The 17,662-nt window shown below is 51.4% G+C and overlaps 8 protein-coding genes across 8 annotated transcripts; 5 read left to right on the forward strand and 3 right to left on the reverse strand.

Moving 5' to 3' along the window:
- The first annotated feature begins 455 nt into the window (after positions 1 to 455).
- Positions 456 to 1,952, forward strand: BCR38DRAFT_29372 (uncharacterized protein). The gene is made up of 4 exons (XM_040854481.1): positions 456 to 779; positions 947 to 1,058; positions 1,198 to 1,311; positions 1,390 to 1,952. The coding sequence occupies exons 1-4, from the start codon at positions 549 to 551 to the stop codon at positions 1,527 to 1,529; spliced, it is 597 nt and encodes a 198-aa protein (XP_040713282.1). The 5' UTR covers positions 456 to 548; the 3' UTR covers positions 1,530 to 1,952.
- A 1,059-nt stretch (positions 1,953 to 3,011) lies between these two features.
- BCR38DRAFT_347512 (major facilitator superfamily domain-containing protein) lies at positions 3,012 to 4,740 on the forward strand (the record flags this gene model as incomplete). The annotated part of the gene is made up of 2 exons (XM_040856351.1): positions 3,012 to 3,236; positions 3,508 to 4,740. The coding sequence occupies 2 exons, from the start codon at positions 3,012 to 3,014 to the stop codon at positions 4,738 to 4,740; spliced, it is 1,458 nt and encodes a 485-aa protein (XP_040713283.1).
- Positions 4,741 to 5,117: 377 nt separating this feature from the next.
- On the reverse strand, positions 5,118 to 7,125 carry BCR38DRAFT_476006 (uncharacterized protein). Its single transcript, XM_040863025.1, has 2 exons — positions 6,722 to 7,125; positions 5,118 to 6,666 (listed from the first exon to the last, which is right to left on the reverse strand). The coding sequence occupies exons 1-2, from the start codon at positions 6,790 to 6,792 to the stop codon at positions 5,313 to 5,315; spliced, it is 1,425 nt and encodes a 474-aa protein (XP_040713284.1). The 5' UTR covers positions 6,793 to 7,125; the 3' UTR covers positions 5,118 to 5,312.
- A 1,617-nt stretch (positions 7,126 to 8,742) lies between these two features.
- BCR38DRAFT_486969 (uncharacterized protein) lies at positions 8,743 to 9,161 on the forward strand (the record flags this gene model as incomplete). Its single annotated transcript, XM_040864096.1, has 2 exons — positions 8,743 to 8,844; positions 8,907 to 9,161. 2 exons carry the CDS (start codon positions 8,743 to 8,745, stop codon positions 9,159 to 9,161), a joined length of 357 nt encoding a protein of 118 aa, XP_040713285.1.
- An 87-nt stretch (positions 9,162 to 9,248) lies between these two features.
- On the reverse strand, positions 9,249 to 10,418 carry BCR38DRAFT_486970 (homoserine dehydrogenase-domain-containing protein; the record flags this gene model as incomplete). The annotated part of the gene is made up of 2 exons (XM_040864097.1): positions 9,249 to 10,312; positions 10,382 to 10,418. 2 exons carry the CDS (start codon positions 10,416 to 10,418, stop codon positions 9,249 to 9,251), a joined length of 1,101 nt encoding a protein of 366 aa, XP_040713286.1.
- Positions 10,419 to 10,672: 254 nt separating this feature from the next.
- Positions 10,673 to 12,012, forward strand: BCR38DRAFT_439584 (uncharacterized protein). Its single transcript, XM_040860639.1, has one exon. It carries the CDS (start codon positions 10,799 to 10,801, stop codon positions 11,828 to 11,830), a length of 1,032 nt encoding a protein of 343 aa, XP_040713287.1. The 5' UTR covers positions 10,673 to 10,798; the 3' UTR covers positions 11,831 to 12,012.
- A 1,021-nt stretch (positions 12,013 to 13,033) lies between these two features.
- On the forward strand, positions 13,034 to 13,812 carry BCR38DRAFT_439586 (uncharacterized protein). The gene has a single exon (XM_040860640.1). It carries the CDS (start codon positions 13,147 to 13,149, stop codon positions 13,528 to 13,530), a length of 384 nt encoding a protein of 127 aa, XP_040713288.1. The 5' UTR covers positions 13,034 to 13,146; the 3' UTR covers positions 13,531 to 13,812.
- Positions 13,813 to 14,799: 987 nt separating this feature from the next.
- BCR38DRAFT_439588 (aminotransferase family protein-like protein) lies at positions 14,800 to 16,471 on the reverse strand. The gene has a single exon (XM_040860641.1). It carries the CDS (start codon positions 16,269 to 16,271, stop codon positions 14,961 to 14,963), a length of 1,311 nt encoding a protein of 436 aa, XP_040713289.1. The 5' UTR covers positions 16,272 to 16,471; the 3' UTR covers positions 14,800 to 14,960.
- Between the last annotated feature and the right edge of the window lie 1,191 nt (positions 16,472 to 17,662).

The following is a 17,662-nucleotide window of genomic DNA, read 5'->3' on the forward strand; positions in this document are numbered from 1 at the left end:
ATGAAACTGCTTATATACGCTGAACAGTTCTTCCTCGCCCAGTGATGTTCTGATTCTGGTATCGTTCTTTCCACACCCGGCATCGGATTGAACAGTACGTAACTGAAATATGCGGGCTGGCGGCTTTCACTAGTTGATGGCTGGAGAGCAAGGGAGGGGGGCCGACCCAGGTAGACCTATCCTACCAACAGTGAGCTAGTACAATCATGGCGCTCGCCTAGAAGATGCTATTTCGGATTGGATAGGTGACTCCAGAAGGATTTTAATGCATTTCCTTCTGTTGTGCTGTGCCGGGTCTGGGATTGAGTTTGATTTTTCGATCTGATAAGGTATGGGCTGTCTGAAAATGGCAGTAATTTCCTGTGCGTGTCAGATTCTATAGTAGATATTGAGATGAAAGAGCTTTATTTCTAGATAAAAGCAGATGTAGTCCTCAAGTCCTAGGCCGCTCGCTCGAGCATTATGTGCTTTTGACGCACCAGCTGGCCCCAGCTGCCTGGACCTGAGAGGCCCACTTCTGGCATTTGAGGTTACCGTGGCCAATCAAAATGGCTCAATTGACAAGGCGGATCGATCAAGCACGGTTTAATTTCTCAGCGACAACTTCCGAACGGCCATCCATCACAACACACCCGCTCAATCCTCCTACCACCAGCCATTGGACCACTGCAGCGTCAGCTCTGACCGCAATGGGTATCTGGGACACCATCACCGACTTGGTCGAGGCTGCCACGCCTTGGACCACGGCCGAAGCCGAAGCTCCGCAGCCCGAGGAACAGGTACGACATCATTGTTCTTTTCGGAACGGCTATGCCAGATCGAAGGCGGCGGGCTCTACTCAACATGCGCCCGCTGTGATAAGTCCTGCGGAGCTCTTTTTTTTTTTTTTTTTTTTTTGCGAGCTCTTTCACTTCCTTACAAATGAGATCCGCTAACTAGTAGATAGGAGTCCAACGACGAGCCCGCAGAGGAAGAGGAGGGTGGCGAGGACGAGGAAGAAGAGGAGGAAGAGGATGACGAGGAAGAAATCGTGGATCCTAAGGAGAAGTTTGAGGAAGGTTCGTCAGCACCCATTACTCCATACCACTATCGACCGATCTTCAAGGACAGTCTATAGCGACACCATGCCTGCCACAAAAGCCCGGACAAACGGCTCGATTTCAAAACGTCATGGGTGATGCTAATAATGCGGGATAGAGTGCAAAGAGTCCAAGCAATGTGCACCTGCAAAGCACCACTTTGACGAGTGCGTCGAGCGAGTCACCCAGCAGGAGGAAGACGGAGGTGCCAAGGAGGACTGCGTCGAAGAGTGTAAGCTTCCCAAAACCCAAGCGCGTGGAAACCCGACTATCTTGTCATTGACGTTGAAAACACGATGCTAACAAATAGGCTGTTCCAGTCTTCCACCTTGCCCACTGCGCCACCCAATGTGCCGCTCCCAAGCTCTGGTCGGTCCTCAAATAAACGACGTGGACGAGCAACCCATCTTACGACTACCGGCGCATCATATGGATATATATGGTTTGTAGAACGCATCGCCGGGAGGTTCCTCAAGAAGGGAGTCCTAGCCACCACCACGCAACTTTGGTGGCACGGTGGTGGTTATGTAACACGATTGCGGCTCGCATGATGGCATGGAAGACAATAAAGCTCAAGCATCGCCTGCCTCTGTACCATACACTGCATCAAAATCACACTCTTAGATCATTATTACACGAATACTCGCTGTCGTTGGTCCGGAACAGTGATCTGTGGCAGGGGAGACCTGCTACATCTAACATGTCAACTTGATAGTCCAAGCCACCGAGCTATCGCCGATTGCAAGGTTTTCATACTTCACGACTCACTGGAAGTCGGTCCTTGTCGACCCGAAGTGGAGCTGGTAACCATTGTCGCATTGGGTAACTTTACTCAGGCGCATGGGATTCGACTCGATCACGTCTTCTGGTTTTGATAGGTGCATTACGTGCGTTATTTGACTGCCATACCTAGGCATTGCTCGAGAATTTCAAGCCACCATTCTGCGCAGTTATCTGCAATTGAAAGATTAGACATGCAACACTGCTCGACTGCTTGTCTCGATTCCAACTTCTTCGGCTGAGTGGATGACCGGCTCATTAAGCATTTCCAATGTTACCTCAATCCGAAAAAAGATGTTGAACCCGAGCAGGTGCTCCAATCAGGCCGGGCCGCAAGCCTTTAATCACACCTCCTTCCATTTACGGCGACATGACGGCCTAGGATAATGGATCCCGCGTGTTCGCGCGAAGCTGCGAAGAGAACTGTCACAGGAGTCGTTTCCCAATAAGTCTTTGGGGTTAGTCAGAAAGTACCCAAACAACCAGACATGTGCCAGGGCTGTACATCAGGGGAATCATACGATCGGATCTGCGGTTTGGCTTATTGCAACAACAATAGCGCATGAAAGTGTCGCAGGCTGTTGATGTTGGATCGAATGAGAATGGCTCGGTTGCGCAGGTGCATCGGAGGATTCGCCCGTAGCAGACAGCTCATATAAGGGCTTAGCGTTACCTAAGGTCATGGATGGATCGGTTTGAGGCACAAGGGTTATTGTGGCAGTCTCGTTCCTCCGAACGCCTCTTTTCCTTCTCAGTGACAAGTTCCCCTCTCTTGTTTTTCTTACTGAATGGCTTTTGGCGAATTGGAAAGGACGAACACTTTTTTAATACCAGTTTCCCGCAGTCCGTCAGCTCAGCGACCTGGAGCGTCAGCCCAAGCCAATTTCCCCAGGTTTCAGCGAGTCAACACGCCCTGGTCAATCCGCTCCGTGCGCCGCTAAAGCAAGCCATAGCCCCCGTAGGAGCCAACTGCGATAAAGTGCACTTCCTGTCAGTCTGCGGCCCAACCTCCCATCTGCTCAGATGGCATTCGACAGCGGCTGCGACGAGAAACAGCTGGGGAAGCAAGCAGCGACAGCCAACGAGATCGCAACGCCCGCCGACCTAAAGGAGGCGGGCCAGCCGCCGGTCGACGACACTGTCATGCGCAGCATGTCGCCCCAAGCCAGCAAGGGCGACAACTATACGGGCTCGCTGGACGCTGGTGATGACGATCTCGCGCCGCAGGGTTCGGCCGAGTATGGAGACGTCGCGGTGAGCGTGGGTCCGGGGGATGAGGGTGATCGTGCGCGTGCGGATGTGGAGTATAAGGTCTATACACGGAGGTGGTTTGGTGTCGTGCAGTTGACGCTGTTGAATATCGTTGTGAGCTGGGACGTAAGTGGGACTTTGCTTCGCTTCTTTTCAACCGTTCCTTGAAGGATGACTGTGGGAGTCTGTGGGTGTCGTTGGTCCTGCTGCTGCAGGGCGGTGAGATGCTGAGATGCAGGTACTGATCAGCGTTGGGGGTCATGATGGCTTACTGTCAGGCCCCCATGAACTACCGCCTCGCAGCTATGGTTACATGCATTCAGCATCTGACGATGAAACTTGCAATGACCTACAGGAGAGAGAGCCTCGCGCTAACATACCTGATCCTGATTCGTAGTGGTTGACCTTCTCCCCAGTGTCGCAATTCGCGGCGACATACTACGACACCACCGAGTCCACCATCAATTGGTTGGCAACAGCTTTCATGTTTTCCTTCGTTTTCATATCGCCAGTAGTCATCTACATCCTGCACTGGGGGCCAAAGCCGTCTATTATCACCGCCGCTGTGCTTGTTCTGGCCGGTAACTGGATCCGCTTTGCCGGATCTCATTCCGGTGGTGGCGGTATCTTCGGTGTCGTCATGTTCGGTCAGATCCTGACGGGACTTGCCCAACCCTTTGTCTTGAGCGCACCAACCCGCTACTCGGATCTCTGGTTCACCAGCCGCGGTCGCGTCGGTGCTACCGCCTTGATGAGTCTTGCCAACCCCTTCGGCGCCGCGCTGGGCCAGCTCGTCGTGCCCTTCATCTGCACCAAGCCCAGCGAGGTCTCGAGCATGGTCCTCTACGTCTCCGTTATCGCGTCCGTCTGCGCCATCCCGTCCTTCTTCGTGCCCGCCGAGCCGCCTACTCCCCCTGCGCCCTCGGGCAAGACCCCCAAGGCTTCGCTCAGGGAGTCGCTCCGTCTGTGCAATTCGCTCGAGTGCTGGCTGCTGCTGGTCCCCTTCGCCGTCTACGTCGGCTTCTTCAACAGTATCTCGTCGCTGCTCAACCAGATCCTCATGCCCTACGGCTTCAGTTCCGATGACGCCGGCATTGCCGGTGCTGTCCTCATCGTTGTCGGCCTTGTCGCCTCCGCCGTCGCGAGCCCCCTCCTCGACCGCACGAAGCAGTTCCTCTTGTCCATCAAAATCTTCGTCCCCGTCATTGGCCTCATGTATTTCATCTTCATCTGGATGCCCGCGACCCGTGGCGTCGCGGGCCCGTATGCCGTCCTTGCCCTGCTCGGCGCGAGTTCCTTCTCTCTCTTGCCCGTCGCGCTGGAGTACCTGGGCGAGCTTTCCCATCCGTGTAGTCCCGAGGTGACATCCACGTTCGCCTGGGCTGGCGGTCAATTGCTGGGTGGTTGTTTTATACTTATTAGCGATGCGCTGAAGGCAGGGCCGGAGGCGAATCCCCCAGTCAACATGTCCAGGTCGCTGATCTTCACGGCCGTTATCGCCCTGGCGGTTGTACCACTGCCGCTGGCATTGGGTATGTTTGGACGCCAGGATAATGTGGTGCTGAGGAGAGTCAGGAGCGATGACCGGCATTTGGAGCATGAACATGCTCACCGAGACGTGGTTGCCTGACTTGACTGCATTTCTCTTACATTGTCTTGGAAATTAATGAAAGTACGAATAATAAGTCTCAGTAACATGAGACACTGGAGAAGGATACCTAGGCAGTACATGATATCGTACGCCGCCGAAGTGCATATATAGCCTACATATATAATTGCCAACTTCTTGTGAAGTATCTGCGAGATTCCGTTGGCTTGTTGTGATTTATCAGAAGCCCCCGTTCTGTGACGTTGTTTGTTGTATGACGATGTGAATTGCCATGGTGACGCCGCACGCGTCCGCGGTTGAATTCCGACAGCCCGGCACCAGTTTTGGCAATGCTGCGACATAGGGTTTTAGTTAAATATTTGAGTACCCATGAAGAATAATCTTTTTGACAACTCTGTACAATTCTTCAGCTATGACATTAAGGTGCCGTGGCTTGAGATCAAGTAACCCCGTCTATTAGAGCTATCGATTTTGACGGGTGTTCATATATACTACTGTTAGTTATTTATCTAAAGCAAGTTTCATCAGACTGTTTCATTAAATGCCCTATACAGCCCCTCCAGCCCAGACGAAAGAGGCGTCGAGGTGCGGTTCTACGCCTTCCTATTACCAGCTGCCTTGCTCTGATCGCGGCCGAGCACACTCTCCCATAGCACTCTCAGCCTCTCCAGTTCCTGCCAGCAGCCCACAGCCTCGTCCTCAAACTTCTTACGCTTCCCATCTGTCAACTCGACCGCGTCCCATTTCCTCCCCTTCAACTTTCGCAAAATCCCAGCATCGTCATCCTGTTTCAGCGCCTCCGCGTCCTCTATTTTCCCTTCCCAACCCCAGCCCTCGACTTCGGTCTTCTTCGCTGCTGAGCGGCCCAAGCGGTCACACGAAGACCCCCATTTCACGTGTTGAGCATTCTCGGCATCGAGCGTCGCCTGGTCCGCAAGCGCAAGCCAGACGGTGGCGCAGGCGCCGAGATATGAGTTCACAACGTGCCAGGGTGAGCCGAGCCAGCGCGAGATGTACATGGCCATGTAGTAGCCGACGAAGAGGACCGCATTGAGGGGAAACAGACACGTGCAGACGATGCCGGGGTGGGAGAGGTAAAATTTCGGTCGGATCGCTTTGGGGACTTCGGGATTTGTGAAAAACGAAGCTGAAGCTTTCTGCGCTCTGGGGAGGTCAGCTGTCAGACTGATGAGATCTGTAATGCGCTTGCTGCTTTCGTAGGGGCCATGACTTCGCAATGCCTCGAAATCGTCGAAGTCGAGATGGCGTTCTTCGGCGTCGATACTGCTTGTCCATACCACGCGCGCGGGAGTCTCGTCGGGACTCGACCGGCTGAGGAGAGGTAGCAGTTCGTGTGCCAGAATATAATGCCCGAAGACATTAGCACAAAAGACCTCGGCTAGTTGAGGCTGGTCTTCCTTGGCCTGTACTTCCGAAGTAGATATCTCTTGCGGCGGCAGCGCCTTGCTTGGTATTGCTACCTTAAACGACGGGAAGGTAGTTGCTTGCACCATTCCCACGCTGAAAAACTGCCGCGCAAACTCGAGCCAACTCAGGCCAGACCAGCCGCCATACCCAGCGTTCAGAAGGACAGCATCGAGGCGCGGAATGGCCACAGGCTGTCCCCCCGCAGTGATACCCGTCGGGTCTCGTATATCCCCTCGATCAAGTCTTTCGGCCGCCTCATAGACCGAGGGTAGCTTACAGAGGTCCAATTCAACCGAGAATAAGTGAATTCGATTGATAGCGCTTTGCGCATTGTAACCTGGGCGAGCACGAAGATTCCTCGACCCGACAGCCTTTGTGAGGTGCGCACGTAGCACGTGGATCGTCTCGCTCGACTTCGTCGTTGATCGAGTGGTAGGGATGAGGATTAGATGTGAGGATACGGAGCGCGTGGCGAGGAATTCGTCTATTAGGCGTTGTCCTATTCCCAGGCCCACACCACTGCTCGCTTTATCAGTCTAAGAATGTCGAGGGCAAAGTTCAAACCGTAGTGTACCTGTTGGCCCCTGTGAGGAGAATGAAGTATTGCTCATGGCTGGCTGCTCCTTCCCATGGAGCTGAAGCCATTTTCTTGGGCCTTCTTTCACGCCTTGTAAAACTCAAGACCTTGCGCCACTGAGCTTAACATAGGATGTTAGAGTGGACTGGTCGCACGGAGCGTTGGACGGGTGTTGATAGTCTGGTGTCGGGGGTTTCAAGTCGAAAGCCAACAATGAAGGCGCAACACTTACCACAACTAACGGTGCCGGAAATACTGGCTGGTTCAGTATCGAAAAATCATATCTAGAACTACATACCTCGTGATGATATAACGTTAATCGACTCCTAATGGCATCCCGGAATTGGGCGGTCAGTCGCGGCCCAGAGCGACCAAGGATGATACGGTGTCCGAAACTCTGTTGCCCGCCACCTTGCGCTGTCTTGTTCCACATCTGCAAAAGTAGGTAATGTAATCAACCCATAAGCGGGCCACACCCCTTAGCGAGCCACCCAATTTCGGCTTATTATCTTTACTAAACGCATTTAGAAGGAATTAACGCTTATTGGCAATGTATTTATTAGTTGAAAATAGCGTTATGAATAGCTTTAACCTTGCTTATTATGCTGTTATTGAGGGATTCAATCCTCTATTGATGACTCTGCGTAGATCCTGTCTTGATTGATCTGTCTATCTGCTCCGTTGTGTGTAGTGTGTAGCTATTTTATCTACGAGGAAGGGTTTGACCCCACTAGTGCAATTGCCGCTACACCTCCTTCGGCCTAGGGCATAACCGTGGCGCTCAATCCCACAGTTACTAATCATCCCCTTATTATGCTAAAATGGTGACTCGCTTAGGGGTGTAGCCCACTTACAGTTGGATTACGCGACATCATGGAGTTAAAACGAACTTGAAGCTCCCCCAATACTTGGGCTGTCCACCAAAGGTCTCTTTGGTAGCTGTCTCATTCTCTGGTCGTTCAGCCCTATGTAGAGTAAGCACAAGTCGGCGATGAACAGAGGAGCATTATTAGTCCTCTTAGACGCTAGGGCTAACTAGATTTTCGAGGTACGGTAAGAACTTTAACCGCCTTAACGCCCCCTTGAAACGTACCTCCATTTGCAAAACTTAGCTCCTTTTTCCTTAACAATGATAGTAACATATATGATAAACAACTATTATTTTAGAAATAGTTATGGTTAGTTTCGAACCCTACATTAAATATACCTAATATCTTAAATCTGTCACGGGGCTAGGGCCGGCACCGCATGTATATTGGTACTGCACGAGCTGGCTGATGTTCCATTCTTCGTACTACAACAATAAACTACTGGTACCCCCATACACGACCCTGACAAAATCTCTAGGGTATAGCATTTAATACGCGGTATAGGTAAAACTTGATAGATTTACGCTGGATATGCGTTAGACTATTAAGAAAGGGTATAAGAAGAGTTTCACTAACTTATTAGATTCTAGAATCATGTAAAGCAACGTAAAGCTAAGAAGTATATGTTTAGATGACTTGAAATTACCATTGTTTTGCTGCTTCATTTGATCGAGTGATGTCGACATTTCGCAAGGATGACGTTTTCCTTTTCAGTCAAATTGAATAGCACATAGAAGTTTCCAGCCTGCCATTGGGTCCCAGGGAGCACAAGTCGAGTTTCCTCATATGTTCAATATGTCCGGTAATCAAACCTTCTGGTGAGTCCTTTCGGAGTGCGCTTGTGCTCCTACAGTGTGCTTGCCGGAAATCAAGGAAGCATCGCGCGATCTTTAGCAACGGTCTCACCACTCGACAGTATTAAGGCCTTTTATGCTGCACCCAGCCTCTACTGCTTCTCAACTTCACGCGTTTCTCCATTCATAGGCAGTCTTCTTTGAGAGTCAACCTGTCTTACCACATACACAATTTATCTATTATAGCCCCCCTCTATCTGCACTCCAACGGCCTTATTTGCACCCGACAGCCGTCGCGTCGCGTCTCTCTCTCAACCCACCCAACGCCCCAATTCCCTCCACGGACTTCCTCGTCATGCACAAGGGGCTAGATATGACTTGGTACACCAACGAATTTCAGACTGGTGTTGTTCCCTCCGAGGTTTGGTGCCTCGTGAGCTGGGTTGCATTCGTCTTCGTAAGTATTTGCTGCCTAACTAGCTTGCCGTGTCAACCGTTTAATTGATTTGGTGGACACAGAAACTCGCCAGCCTAGCATTCGCTTTCCCCATCATTGGCTTGATCCTCTTCGACTTTTGTCTCTGGATCTGGAGACTGAATCTACCGCCACCTCGAGACACGCCCCGATCCAGTGTTGCCGCCAGAACTCCCACAGCCGATCACGGAATGCACCATGCCGCTGAACCTGGTTTCATAAACACTACGGCCATGACGGTTGGTGGTGGTGCCACGGGCGAGAAGCGAACCGGATACTCAGCAGATACAGGAAACTGATGGCTACACACCATAACAACGAAGAAATGGCAGCATGCTTTCATTATACCCCGGGAACACCGAGTGACATTTGTGTAGAAGCTTCGACTATTTACTAATTTGGGAGATCACCTTCAGCAAATCGCTCGTGACACCCATGGCGGTAACATCTCCACCAGCACCCGCACCTTGTACAATGAGGGGGTTACTTCCGTAGCGCTTAGTGTAGAAGCTGATAATATTATCACTTCCCTTGAGCGCGGCAATCGGGTGTGACCGATCGAACATCTCCAGTCCCACCTTGACTGCCTTGGTGGCAACATCGATACTGCCCACGAATCTTACAACCTTGCCTTGGTTTCCGGCTGCAGCCTTGGTTTCCTCCATCTGCGAGTCAAACTCTGGAAGTCTCTGCAGAAATTCGTCTCCACTGGAGACAGACTCCAATTCTTTGGGAATCAGGCTCTGCACTGGGAACGAAGTCGGCGACTCAACGGGTAACCCAGCCAGGCGTGCAAGGATGGTCAACTTTCTTGCCACATCAAGACCGTTCAGATCGTCTCGGGGATCGGGCTCCGTGTAACCCAACTCTTTGGCTTTCTTGACTTCGGCAGACCATTGACCTCCAGAGCCTTCGAGCGGGGCAAAGGAGTTGAAAAGGAATGACATGGTGCCGCTGAACACACCCTCAATCTTAGTCACCTCGTCCCCGGTATCCACCAAGTCTTTGAGGGTCGAAATGACTGGCAATCCTGCACCGACCGAGGACTCGTGGTAGACCTTGGCTCCAGAGTCGGCAGCTGCAGCGAAGATCTCCTGCCACAACTTGTATGAGCCTGAGAAGGCCTTCTTGTTGGGGGTCACGATGCTGATACCCCGGCTCAGGAAGCTAGGATAGGCATCTGCCACATCTTGCGAGCTCGTATTGTCCACCAGTATCACTTTCGATGGCGCTGCAGCTAGATAGTCGACAATATTGGGCAGGGCGAAAGGTACTTTGGTGGAGGCAGCGAGTTCATCGACTGCAGTTTCGGTTGGGATAGGAGAGTAATCATTGTTGAACAAGGCTTTCTTGCTCGTGGAAATGTAGCAGATGCTAAGCTTAGGGGTCGGTCGTCGGCTGGCCAGTGTTTGCAGCTGCGAGAGGAAGCATTTGCCCACTCCTCCAGCGCCTGCGGATAGCTGTGTAAGCCAGATGAATCTTGAACATAGAACATACATAGCACAGTTATACAACTTACCGATAATGGCAATCAGGACCTGGTTTGCTGACGACATATTGACTTTGCAGTAACTACAAGTAGTTTCCAGCGTACTTGACTATTGAAACTCTCGATTGGATGGATTCAACTTCAGAATTAACTGGCGTGATACAGGATCGTGACGACGTGGAGTAGTGAAATCTGAAAATCTCCAGGGCCACAACTGTAGCGACCGATCGCGGGGCAGGTCGGGGATCAGCACGCCGAGGGCTTTGGTGGGGCAAACGGAATTTCGGCCTTCTAGGTACAAAGTAACCTCAAAGGTCCGTAGCCATCGTCCCAGGATGCGACACCTTTATTCACAACAACTTTCGACTTTGCAAGAATTCATCCGACGATCCAGGACGCTCTATTCGGACTTCTGATTTCCTTACAGAACATAGCCGACTACCCAAGATGCCCCAAGACCCAAACCTTTACGGCCAACGGCCAGCCAAACGGCAGAAGAAAGAGATCGCACTTTCCAGCTCCCTCGCTTTCACATCGCAACTGGCATCTCTGCTCTCCACGCCATCTACCTCCACGGCATCCGCAACTGCCGGCCGGGCTCGTCCATCAAAGATTAAAGACGATTTGTTCTCGGTAAAGGCAAAACGGAAAGCCCCTAAATCCAATGATGGGGGCGCAAAGCTTACCCTGAGGGAGACGAACGGCACGGAAGAGGAGAAACAAGACTTTTCGCGCGGAAAGCGGAAGATGGAAGAGAAAGCACGTTTATATGCCGCCATGAAGCGCGGGGACTACATTGCGAAAGAAGGCGAGACAGCGCCGTTGGTGGATTTCGACAAGAAATGGGTTGAATCGCATCCCGACGATACGAATCAACACTCAAGCTCAGGGACCGACGATTCCGAGGACGAGGGGTCTACAGAGATTATTGAGTTCAAGGACGAGTTCGGACGCACGCGACGCGGTACAAGGGCCGACCTGGCACGGCAGGAGAGAATGGCTCAGAGGAGGGCACTCGGGGCTGAAGAACTGGAACGCTTGAGTGCGAGGCCCAAGGCGCCCGAGAAGCTGATTTATGGCGACGAGATCCAAACCCATGCCTTCAACCCCGAAGACGAAACGTGGGACAAGATGGAACAGTTGGCCGCCAAGAGAGATCGTACACCTACTCCTCCGCCGGACCTGCACTATGACGGGAACCACGAGATCAGGACAAAAGGTGTGGGCTTTTACCACTTTAGCAAGGAAAAGGAGGCCAGGGATGCCGAAATGGTGGCCTTGGATAAGGAAAGGGATAATACGGAGCGCATCAGACGGGAGAGGGAAATGGAGAAGGAACGAAGGCGAAAGGAGATCGAGGAGCGGAGACGCAAGATCGGCGAGAAGAGGGCGGAGAAGATGGCTGATAACTTCCTGGAAGGGCTGGCTGGAGAATTGGTTTCTAGCTCTGTGAGGAAGGAACCGAGTGAGGAGGCTTGAATAGTCCTGGCTCCTCAGTAACTGTCCCTTCTCCTTTTTGAGGCGTCCGACTGTACTTCACCACGGTGGCTTCAAACTCTATGAAGCTGGATCAACCAAAGAACCCAATCTTCTATAGATGACACGTCGTCAACGAGGCATTGTAGATTATTGCAATAGCATGCGCTTCCTCCTCGAAACCATTTTTTGTACTCAACTAGTACTTTCACTTGACGTAACTCACTATTTCGGACCACGAAGAGCTCCGCAAACACACACATGGCAAAGGACAACTTGCAACATATCAACGTATACGAACGTATACGGCAATAACTTCGTTTTTCCTTGTTCATCATGGATTCCACCACGGAAATGCTCGGCAACCTGTTTCGCCGGCTTAGCGACAAGGACTACGTGCATTCCTCCATGGACAAGCTCGACGACCTGTTTTATCTGCTTAGCAAGGACTACTCAACATCAATGCCGTCGCCAGTCCGATTGCCACCAGCGATCGAGGTGGTTGGCGACGTCGCTGGCGTCCTATATTTGCTACTGTCGGCTGGTGTAGTTGGTCACTTCGCTGGTAGATAAGTCCCGATTTGAGCCTCGCCCACTTGGGTCGGTGACGAGTCGCGGGTTCGAATCCTGCAGCTGACACACAAGGGGGTTTAGTCAACCCTTATGGCGCGCTGCCCACCTTGTTGACTTCGCCTACCTAGCGATAATAGGGAGATTGGTGCAGTTTAGGATTACGAGCATCCTAGCCAGTCGACCGTCAAGCACTACGTCGGCGGAATATAACTCGACAGCCGGTCCAGAATTCGAATCGTTAATCCGGCCCCTTATCGGACCTCGCCTATCCGATAACGCTCGTCGGCGAACCCGTCCCCTCACGATAGAAGGCGCGCAGCACGCCCTCTCGCCGCGATTCTTGCGAGCGTCTAGACCACGTTACGGTCTATCCACTTGAGCGTATGGTTGAGATGTATACGCTCGACGAGAACCCCAATTAGCAGATACTACGACTTGTCGCGACAAAAAATAGTCGAGCATCTTCTGCACATCAGCAGCATCCCACCCCTGAGGACGAATTTAAGTGCCACATTACCACACTTATCGGTAGTTCAGGCAGGGGTTGTAGCACAGACTTAGGGAGGGACAGGAGGTTTAGTAGTCGTTTGGCTACAAGTTTACCTGTATAACCGCCCGACGCGGCTTAAGGGCCCGCTATATCATCTATAGCCCCTTAAGGGAGTACTTGTAGAGGTACCGAGGGTTAACACCTACGGCGTATTTAATATTATTTATATTTGCTACTTCTCGTTGTCGGCCTCGTCATGGTGTTCTATCATAAAAGTCTGTCGAACGCTTACGCTCTCCGTATCACCGGCATCATCGGCACCATCGGCACCATCGGTATCATAGGCACGCAAACCTTGTTGGATATGATCAAATTGGGCTATCACATGATCCCATATTGGACAGTGAAGAACATCGAGTTCGTCGTCGGCTCCGTGTGGTCCTTCTTAAAGACGCCCGAGGGGCAAGTGGTGGCGCTTCTGTATGGGTTGACGTGGAGTCTCGTAATCTTCTTCATTGTGACGTTGTTTGTGGTGTTGATGGTGGTTGGCTTGGTATGGTTCTACCGTCACTATTTCCCCAAGCAAGACCGGCAGACCCAGGACCTCAAGGGATCTGAGGCGGACGACTCCGTGGCCTAACCGTTGAACTCCAAGTACGTGCTGCTTTCTGGTTTCTGCGGTCGGTGTTGGGTGGCCGGCACATGCATGCACAGCGTTGGAAAAAAGGGCATCTTTGGGAATAAGGGGGGAGTGAGCGGGGAGCGGGGTCGGTACTGCTATTTGACTGTTATTTGGTGGACGGTTGAAAGGATGTCACGCTCGACGGCGGCATTGCTGTACCAGGTAATGATTGTCTGAATAAAACTAGTATTGCCAGTACATCTGATTGAAGTTAGCAATGCGACTGTATCATAGATGATCTATCATTTGTTCGTCGACGTTCATTTAACTCCTGCCGTTTTCGCTTATAAGTCGTAGCATAATGTGTATATCCATGACGGCATCACAGATTCGACACGAATATATTCTTGGGCCAACATAATCACGCCTCTCTAACCGCCTCCTCTAACCGGCATTTTCCATATGTTGCCTTTTATTCTTTTGTATTTCATGACGGGGAAAGGGTGATGGTTGGGTATATGATAAGAAAGAACATCTACATAGCTACAGGCACGTAAGGGACGAACAGGAGCAATGACCTCCTGTGAACTGTCGAGGATCAATCGTAGGCCAAAATTGTGTGTGCCACAGAACCATAAAGAGTGCTAAATACATCAGCACTTTACCTACCATAGTAGAGGAACATGCTGGAGTAGTTAGTACATGACTCGCGAACTTGACCTCCAGATACCAGGATTATCCTTACCTTTTAGGAAAATTCGTCGTGTTTCGACACTTGAGGATATAGAAAAACCAGAGGGGGAACGTTCTATAATAACTTGTCACACTGAATTACTGCGGGACGTTTGGCAGACGGCGGGTGTGCCTCGGCGTTCCTTCTGCCCAAGTTTGAAATCAAGATTTGCATTCGGGCAGTCAAGTTGGGGACTTGCATGGTTTTTTGTCGACCTTATCTGCCTGGCATGAGTAGTTGATCCTCGATTCAGTTTTGTGGGGGCCTTGTTTCTCCCTATTCCAAATTGCCTTCACAGCATGTTGAACGAATCTAAGAGAAGGCGAGTAGTATCGGGCACAGCGGATACCCGTGTTCATGTTTGTTCTATTGGTTGCCTCCTAGTGATGCGGCGTCATCTCATGTTTCGTCCGTTTTAGCACACGAATTTATGCATCACATGACACCGGTAGCACGGAATGTTGAGTCGCTTAGTCGTGGAGGCCGCGATCCTGTTCGATCACAGCGGGCGTCTCATCAGGACAACTGGTCCAACTAAGATCAAAGTGTTGTAGCGGCAGGGGCTGTATGCGTAAGAAGCCCGCACCCCGCAGCATCCCGGATACAGATGCTGTTATATGTGCTGGTCGAGTCTGCATAAGGTGATATCATGACAATATTGGCTTCACTGAAGAATGCGGCGTAAGAGGCCAAGGCCTAATCGTAATCATGCTCCTTATACACCCCTCAGTGCTAACTCCTGCCGCGCTCTATTGCAAAGCTCTATCAAGGTGTGGGCTGCCCATTCAAAATCTGCATGTTCCAAATATATCTGACCGCTAAGTCTCGTCCAAAATGCCCCATTATAATACCGGGTAGGCAAGTAGCTGTCATACTCAATAATAGACTTCTCCGAGATCCAATTCGCGGTTGCGACAGCCTCTTGGGGACAACCTGCTTCCTCGGACGTCAAGGGCAAGCGCACGTTGGTGAAGCAGCACCTGCACAGCGTCTTTGTTTTGTTTTCAAGCACTTCAGTGCCCATGATTTGTGCCATTAGCATACCCCCTTCTCGGGCAATTCTGCTGCCGTACTCCCGAACCTGCTCCTCGCCACCGCAAACCTCACTCCTGAATCTCAGAGCTTCGCTGATGCAGAGGTATGGCGTGAAATCGATGGTGCCCACCCTGTTAAAGAGGTTGACGAAATAGTCTGTAACTGGCATCCCTCGTCTCTCCCGCTCCGGCAGAAAATCCTCTGACGTGGGGAACGTCGTCTTGATCAAGTGCTGATTTCGGAAGGGCACGTAGAGGGCCGAGCACCCTTGAGGCACCATGATCCATTTGTAACAGTTGCTGATGAAGAAGTCTGGTCCTAGGCCAGCCATGTGGTAGAGCGAAATGTGGCCAATCCCGTGAGCTCCGTCTACACACGACATGACGCCAAATTCACGGCATTTGGCCAACATCCTCTCCCAAGGAAAGCGAACACCGGGGAAGGTGAGGACAGTATCGAAGCTAGCAAGCTTTACCCTCTTTCCTTGCGTTTGGACATCAATGATAGCTTTCTCGAAGAGGTTCAAAACCTCATCGTCCTCGATTGGGTATACAAGCGATATCGAATGACCTTGGACAGCTGTCGTCTCCTCTAACGACTGTATCGTTCTTAGGAACGAAGAGTACACCGTACTGAAATACAGTATAACATCACCATCTTCATAGACCAAATTGCGCACCACCGTGTTAAAGGCCGTGGAGGCGTTGGGCACCAAGACAACCTCGTCCACGTGTGCTCCAAGAAGAGGGGCAACAGCACCTCGCGCTTCACGCAATAGTTCCGGATAAGCAATCCGACGGAACGTGTCTGGGCGTTCCTGGGCTTGTTGCTGTAGAAATTGTTGGTACTGCCGGACGGCCTTGGGGAAGGTTCCGAATGACCCATGGTTGAACGGTCGGTAGCTAGAGGCGAAGTCGAAATGTCTAAGTCGCATTTCCCTACCGAACGGCGTTGGTTCTGGCCCAAGCTGTCGCTCAGCTAGGATGAGCATGGTTGGATTGTTGCCACACCCGTTGGGGCATGGGTGACAAGTCCAGGATGCTATCAAGCGCCGGAATGCTCTGGATATGTCGCGACTTCTCGCTAGAGGCTGCAGTTGCAATGGCTATGATCACGATCTTCGATTTGGCATGCTGTTCTTGCCATACTTCTTCTCTGCAATCAACTTGAGCCGCACGTTTCAGACATATACACGATACTATATGAAGTATAGTGCTTACGGGTCCTTCGTATTCAGCATCTGCATATGCTCAGCCGAAAACATGCTGAATTGAGCATGTATATGTACTTGACGTTCGGTAACCACCAGTTTTGGCAGTGCCTTCCGTTGCGAATGGTTAGGATCCCACCGTATTTGAGCTGCGGTTTCCATCTAGACCACCACAGCTGGTTAGACGTTTGGAGACATTGATACACGGTGGGGAAATGCCGTCGCTCAACACCTTGACACGCCGAAGAGCGTTGTAATAAGAACAGGCTGATATCAGTCGGAGAAGTGCAGAAGGTCTCTCCCACGGACTGCACATCCTCTCTCCCTTCGAGCTTCTCTCTAGAGTCAACTAAGTCTAGCTATGTAGAAACGAACCCTGCTTGCAATAAACGAACTACCGGATTTAACAATACCAAGGATCCAAGCCCTGGGACAGCAGCCGGGGCGTCGGGGTGGATCGTGGCAGGAAACCCAGATAGTGAGGCTCAAGCGGGGTCTCTGATGTCGGAAAAGCTTACTTTAGCAACAGCGGTACCCCGGCACGAAACATCGGCGCGACTCTCCCGTGCGTCCCTCCAGGACAGAAACATGGACGCACATGATCCAGCGTTGTGTCAGTCCGTCATCAGGCCACCAAACCAAACACGGCACTTGTTCCGTGATAGCGGAATTGGCAACTTTGGCAGTTTCTCATCTTATGCTTCTCGTCGCATCTGAACTCGGATCATTCGGGATCGCAGAGTTCGACTTTGGTTCAAGGCTAAAAACGAGGAGCGCACTATTGCCGCTGGACGTTGGAGTCCGTCTTTCCAAGAATGCATCAGTCATTTCACATCTCACTGGGGATGCAAGAAATTTGACCGAATGTGCCCTCTTGGCCATACTTTGTGTCGACACTGGCAGGGAACTTGACTCGGTATCACCGAACCGGCAACAACCCCAGGGCTGTCATACGAGCATCATTTTGACTATTTTCACGATAACCTTTTTCGCCATGTGGACATCGAATACAGGCATGCAAGACAGAGTGGCTTCTGTGTTCTGTACCAACGCTCAATCCGACTAGTTCGGTCGCGGCAGTATGACTCCATCAATTTAAGCTCAACTTGACCATTCCTTTTTTCAGATGCCACAGATTGGAAATGCGCTCCCTCGTCGGCCCAAAAGAGCAC

This window comes from Pseudomassariella vexata (genome assembly GCF_002105095.1).
Source record: "Pseudomassariella vexata strain CBS 129021 chromosome Unknown BCR38scaffold_10, whole genome shotgun sequence".
Taxonomy (NCBI): Eukaryota; Fungi; Ascomycota; class Sordariomycetes; order Amphisphaeriales; family Pseudomassariaceae; genus Pseudomassariella; species Pseudomassariella vexata.

What these genes read in the sequence shown, in the direction of transcription:
- BCR38DRAFT_29372 (XM_040854481.1), top strand. Translation starts at nt 549, where the DNA reads ATGGCTCAATTGACAAGGCGGATCGATCAAGCACGGTTTAATTTCTCA. An exon ending in CTCCGCAGCCCGAGGAACAG is followed by an intron (nt 780 to 946) that starts GTACGACATCAT and finishes ACTAGTAGATAG; the next exon opens with GAGTCCAACGACGAGCCCGC. An exon ending in TAAGGAGAAGTTTGAGGAAG is followed by an intron (nt 1,059 to 1,197) that starts GTTCGTCAGCAC and finishes AATGCGGGATAG; the next exon opens with AGTGCAAAGAGTCCAAGCAA.
- BCR38DRAFT_476006 (XM_040863025.1), bottom strand. Translation starts at nt 6,792, where the DNA reads ATGGCTTCAGCTCCATGGGAAGGAGCAGCCAGCCATGAGCAATACTTC. An exon ending in CTCCTCACAGGGGCCAACAG is followed by an intron (nt 6,667 to 6,721) that starts GTACACTACGGT and finishes TAAAGCGAGCAG; the next exon opens with TGGTGTGGGCCTGGGAATAG.
- BCR38DRAFT_439584 (XM_040860639.1), top strand. Translation starts at nt 10,799, where the DNA reads ATGCCCCAAGACCCAAACCTTTACGGCCAACGGCCAGCCAAACGGCAG.
- BCR38DRAFT_439586 (XM_040860640.1), top strand. Translation starts at nt 13,147, where the DNA reads ATGGTGTTCTATCATAAAAGTCTGTCGAACGCTTACGCTCTCCGTATC.
- BCR38DRAFT_439588 (XM_040860641.1), bottom strand. Translation starts at nt 16,271, where the DNA reads ATGCTCATCCTAGCTGAGCGACAGCTTGGGCCAGAACCAACGCCGTTC.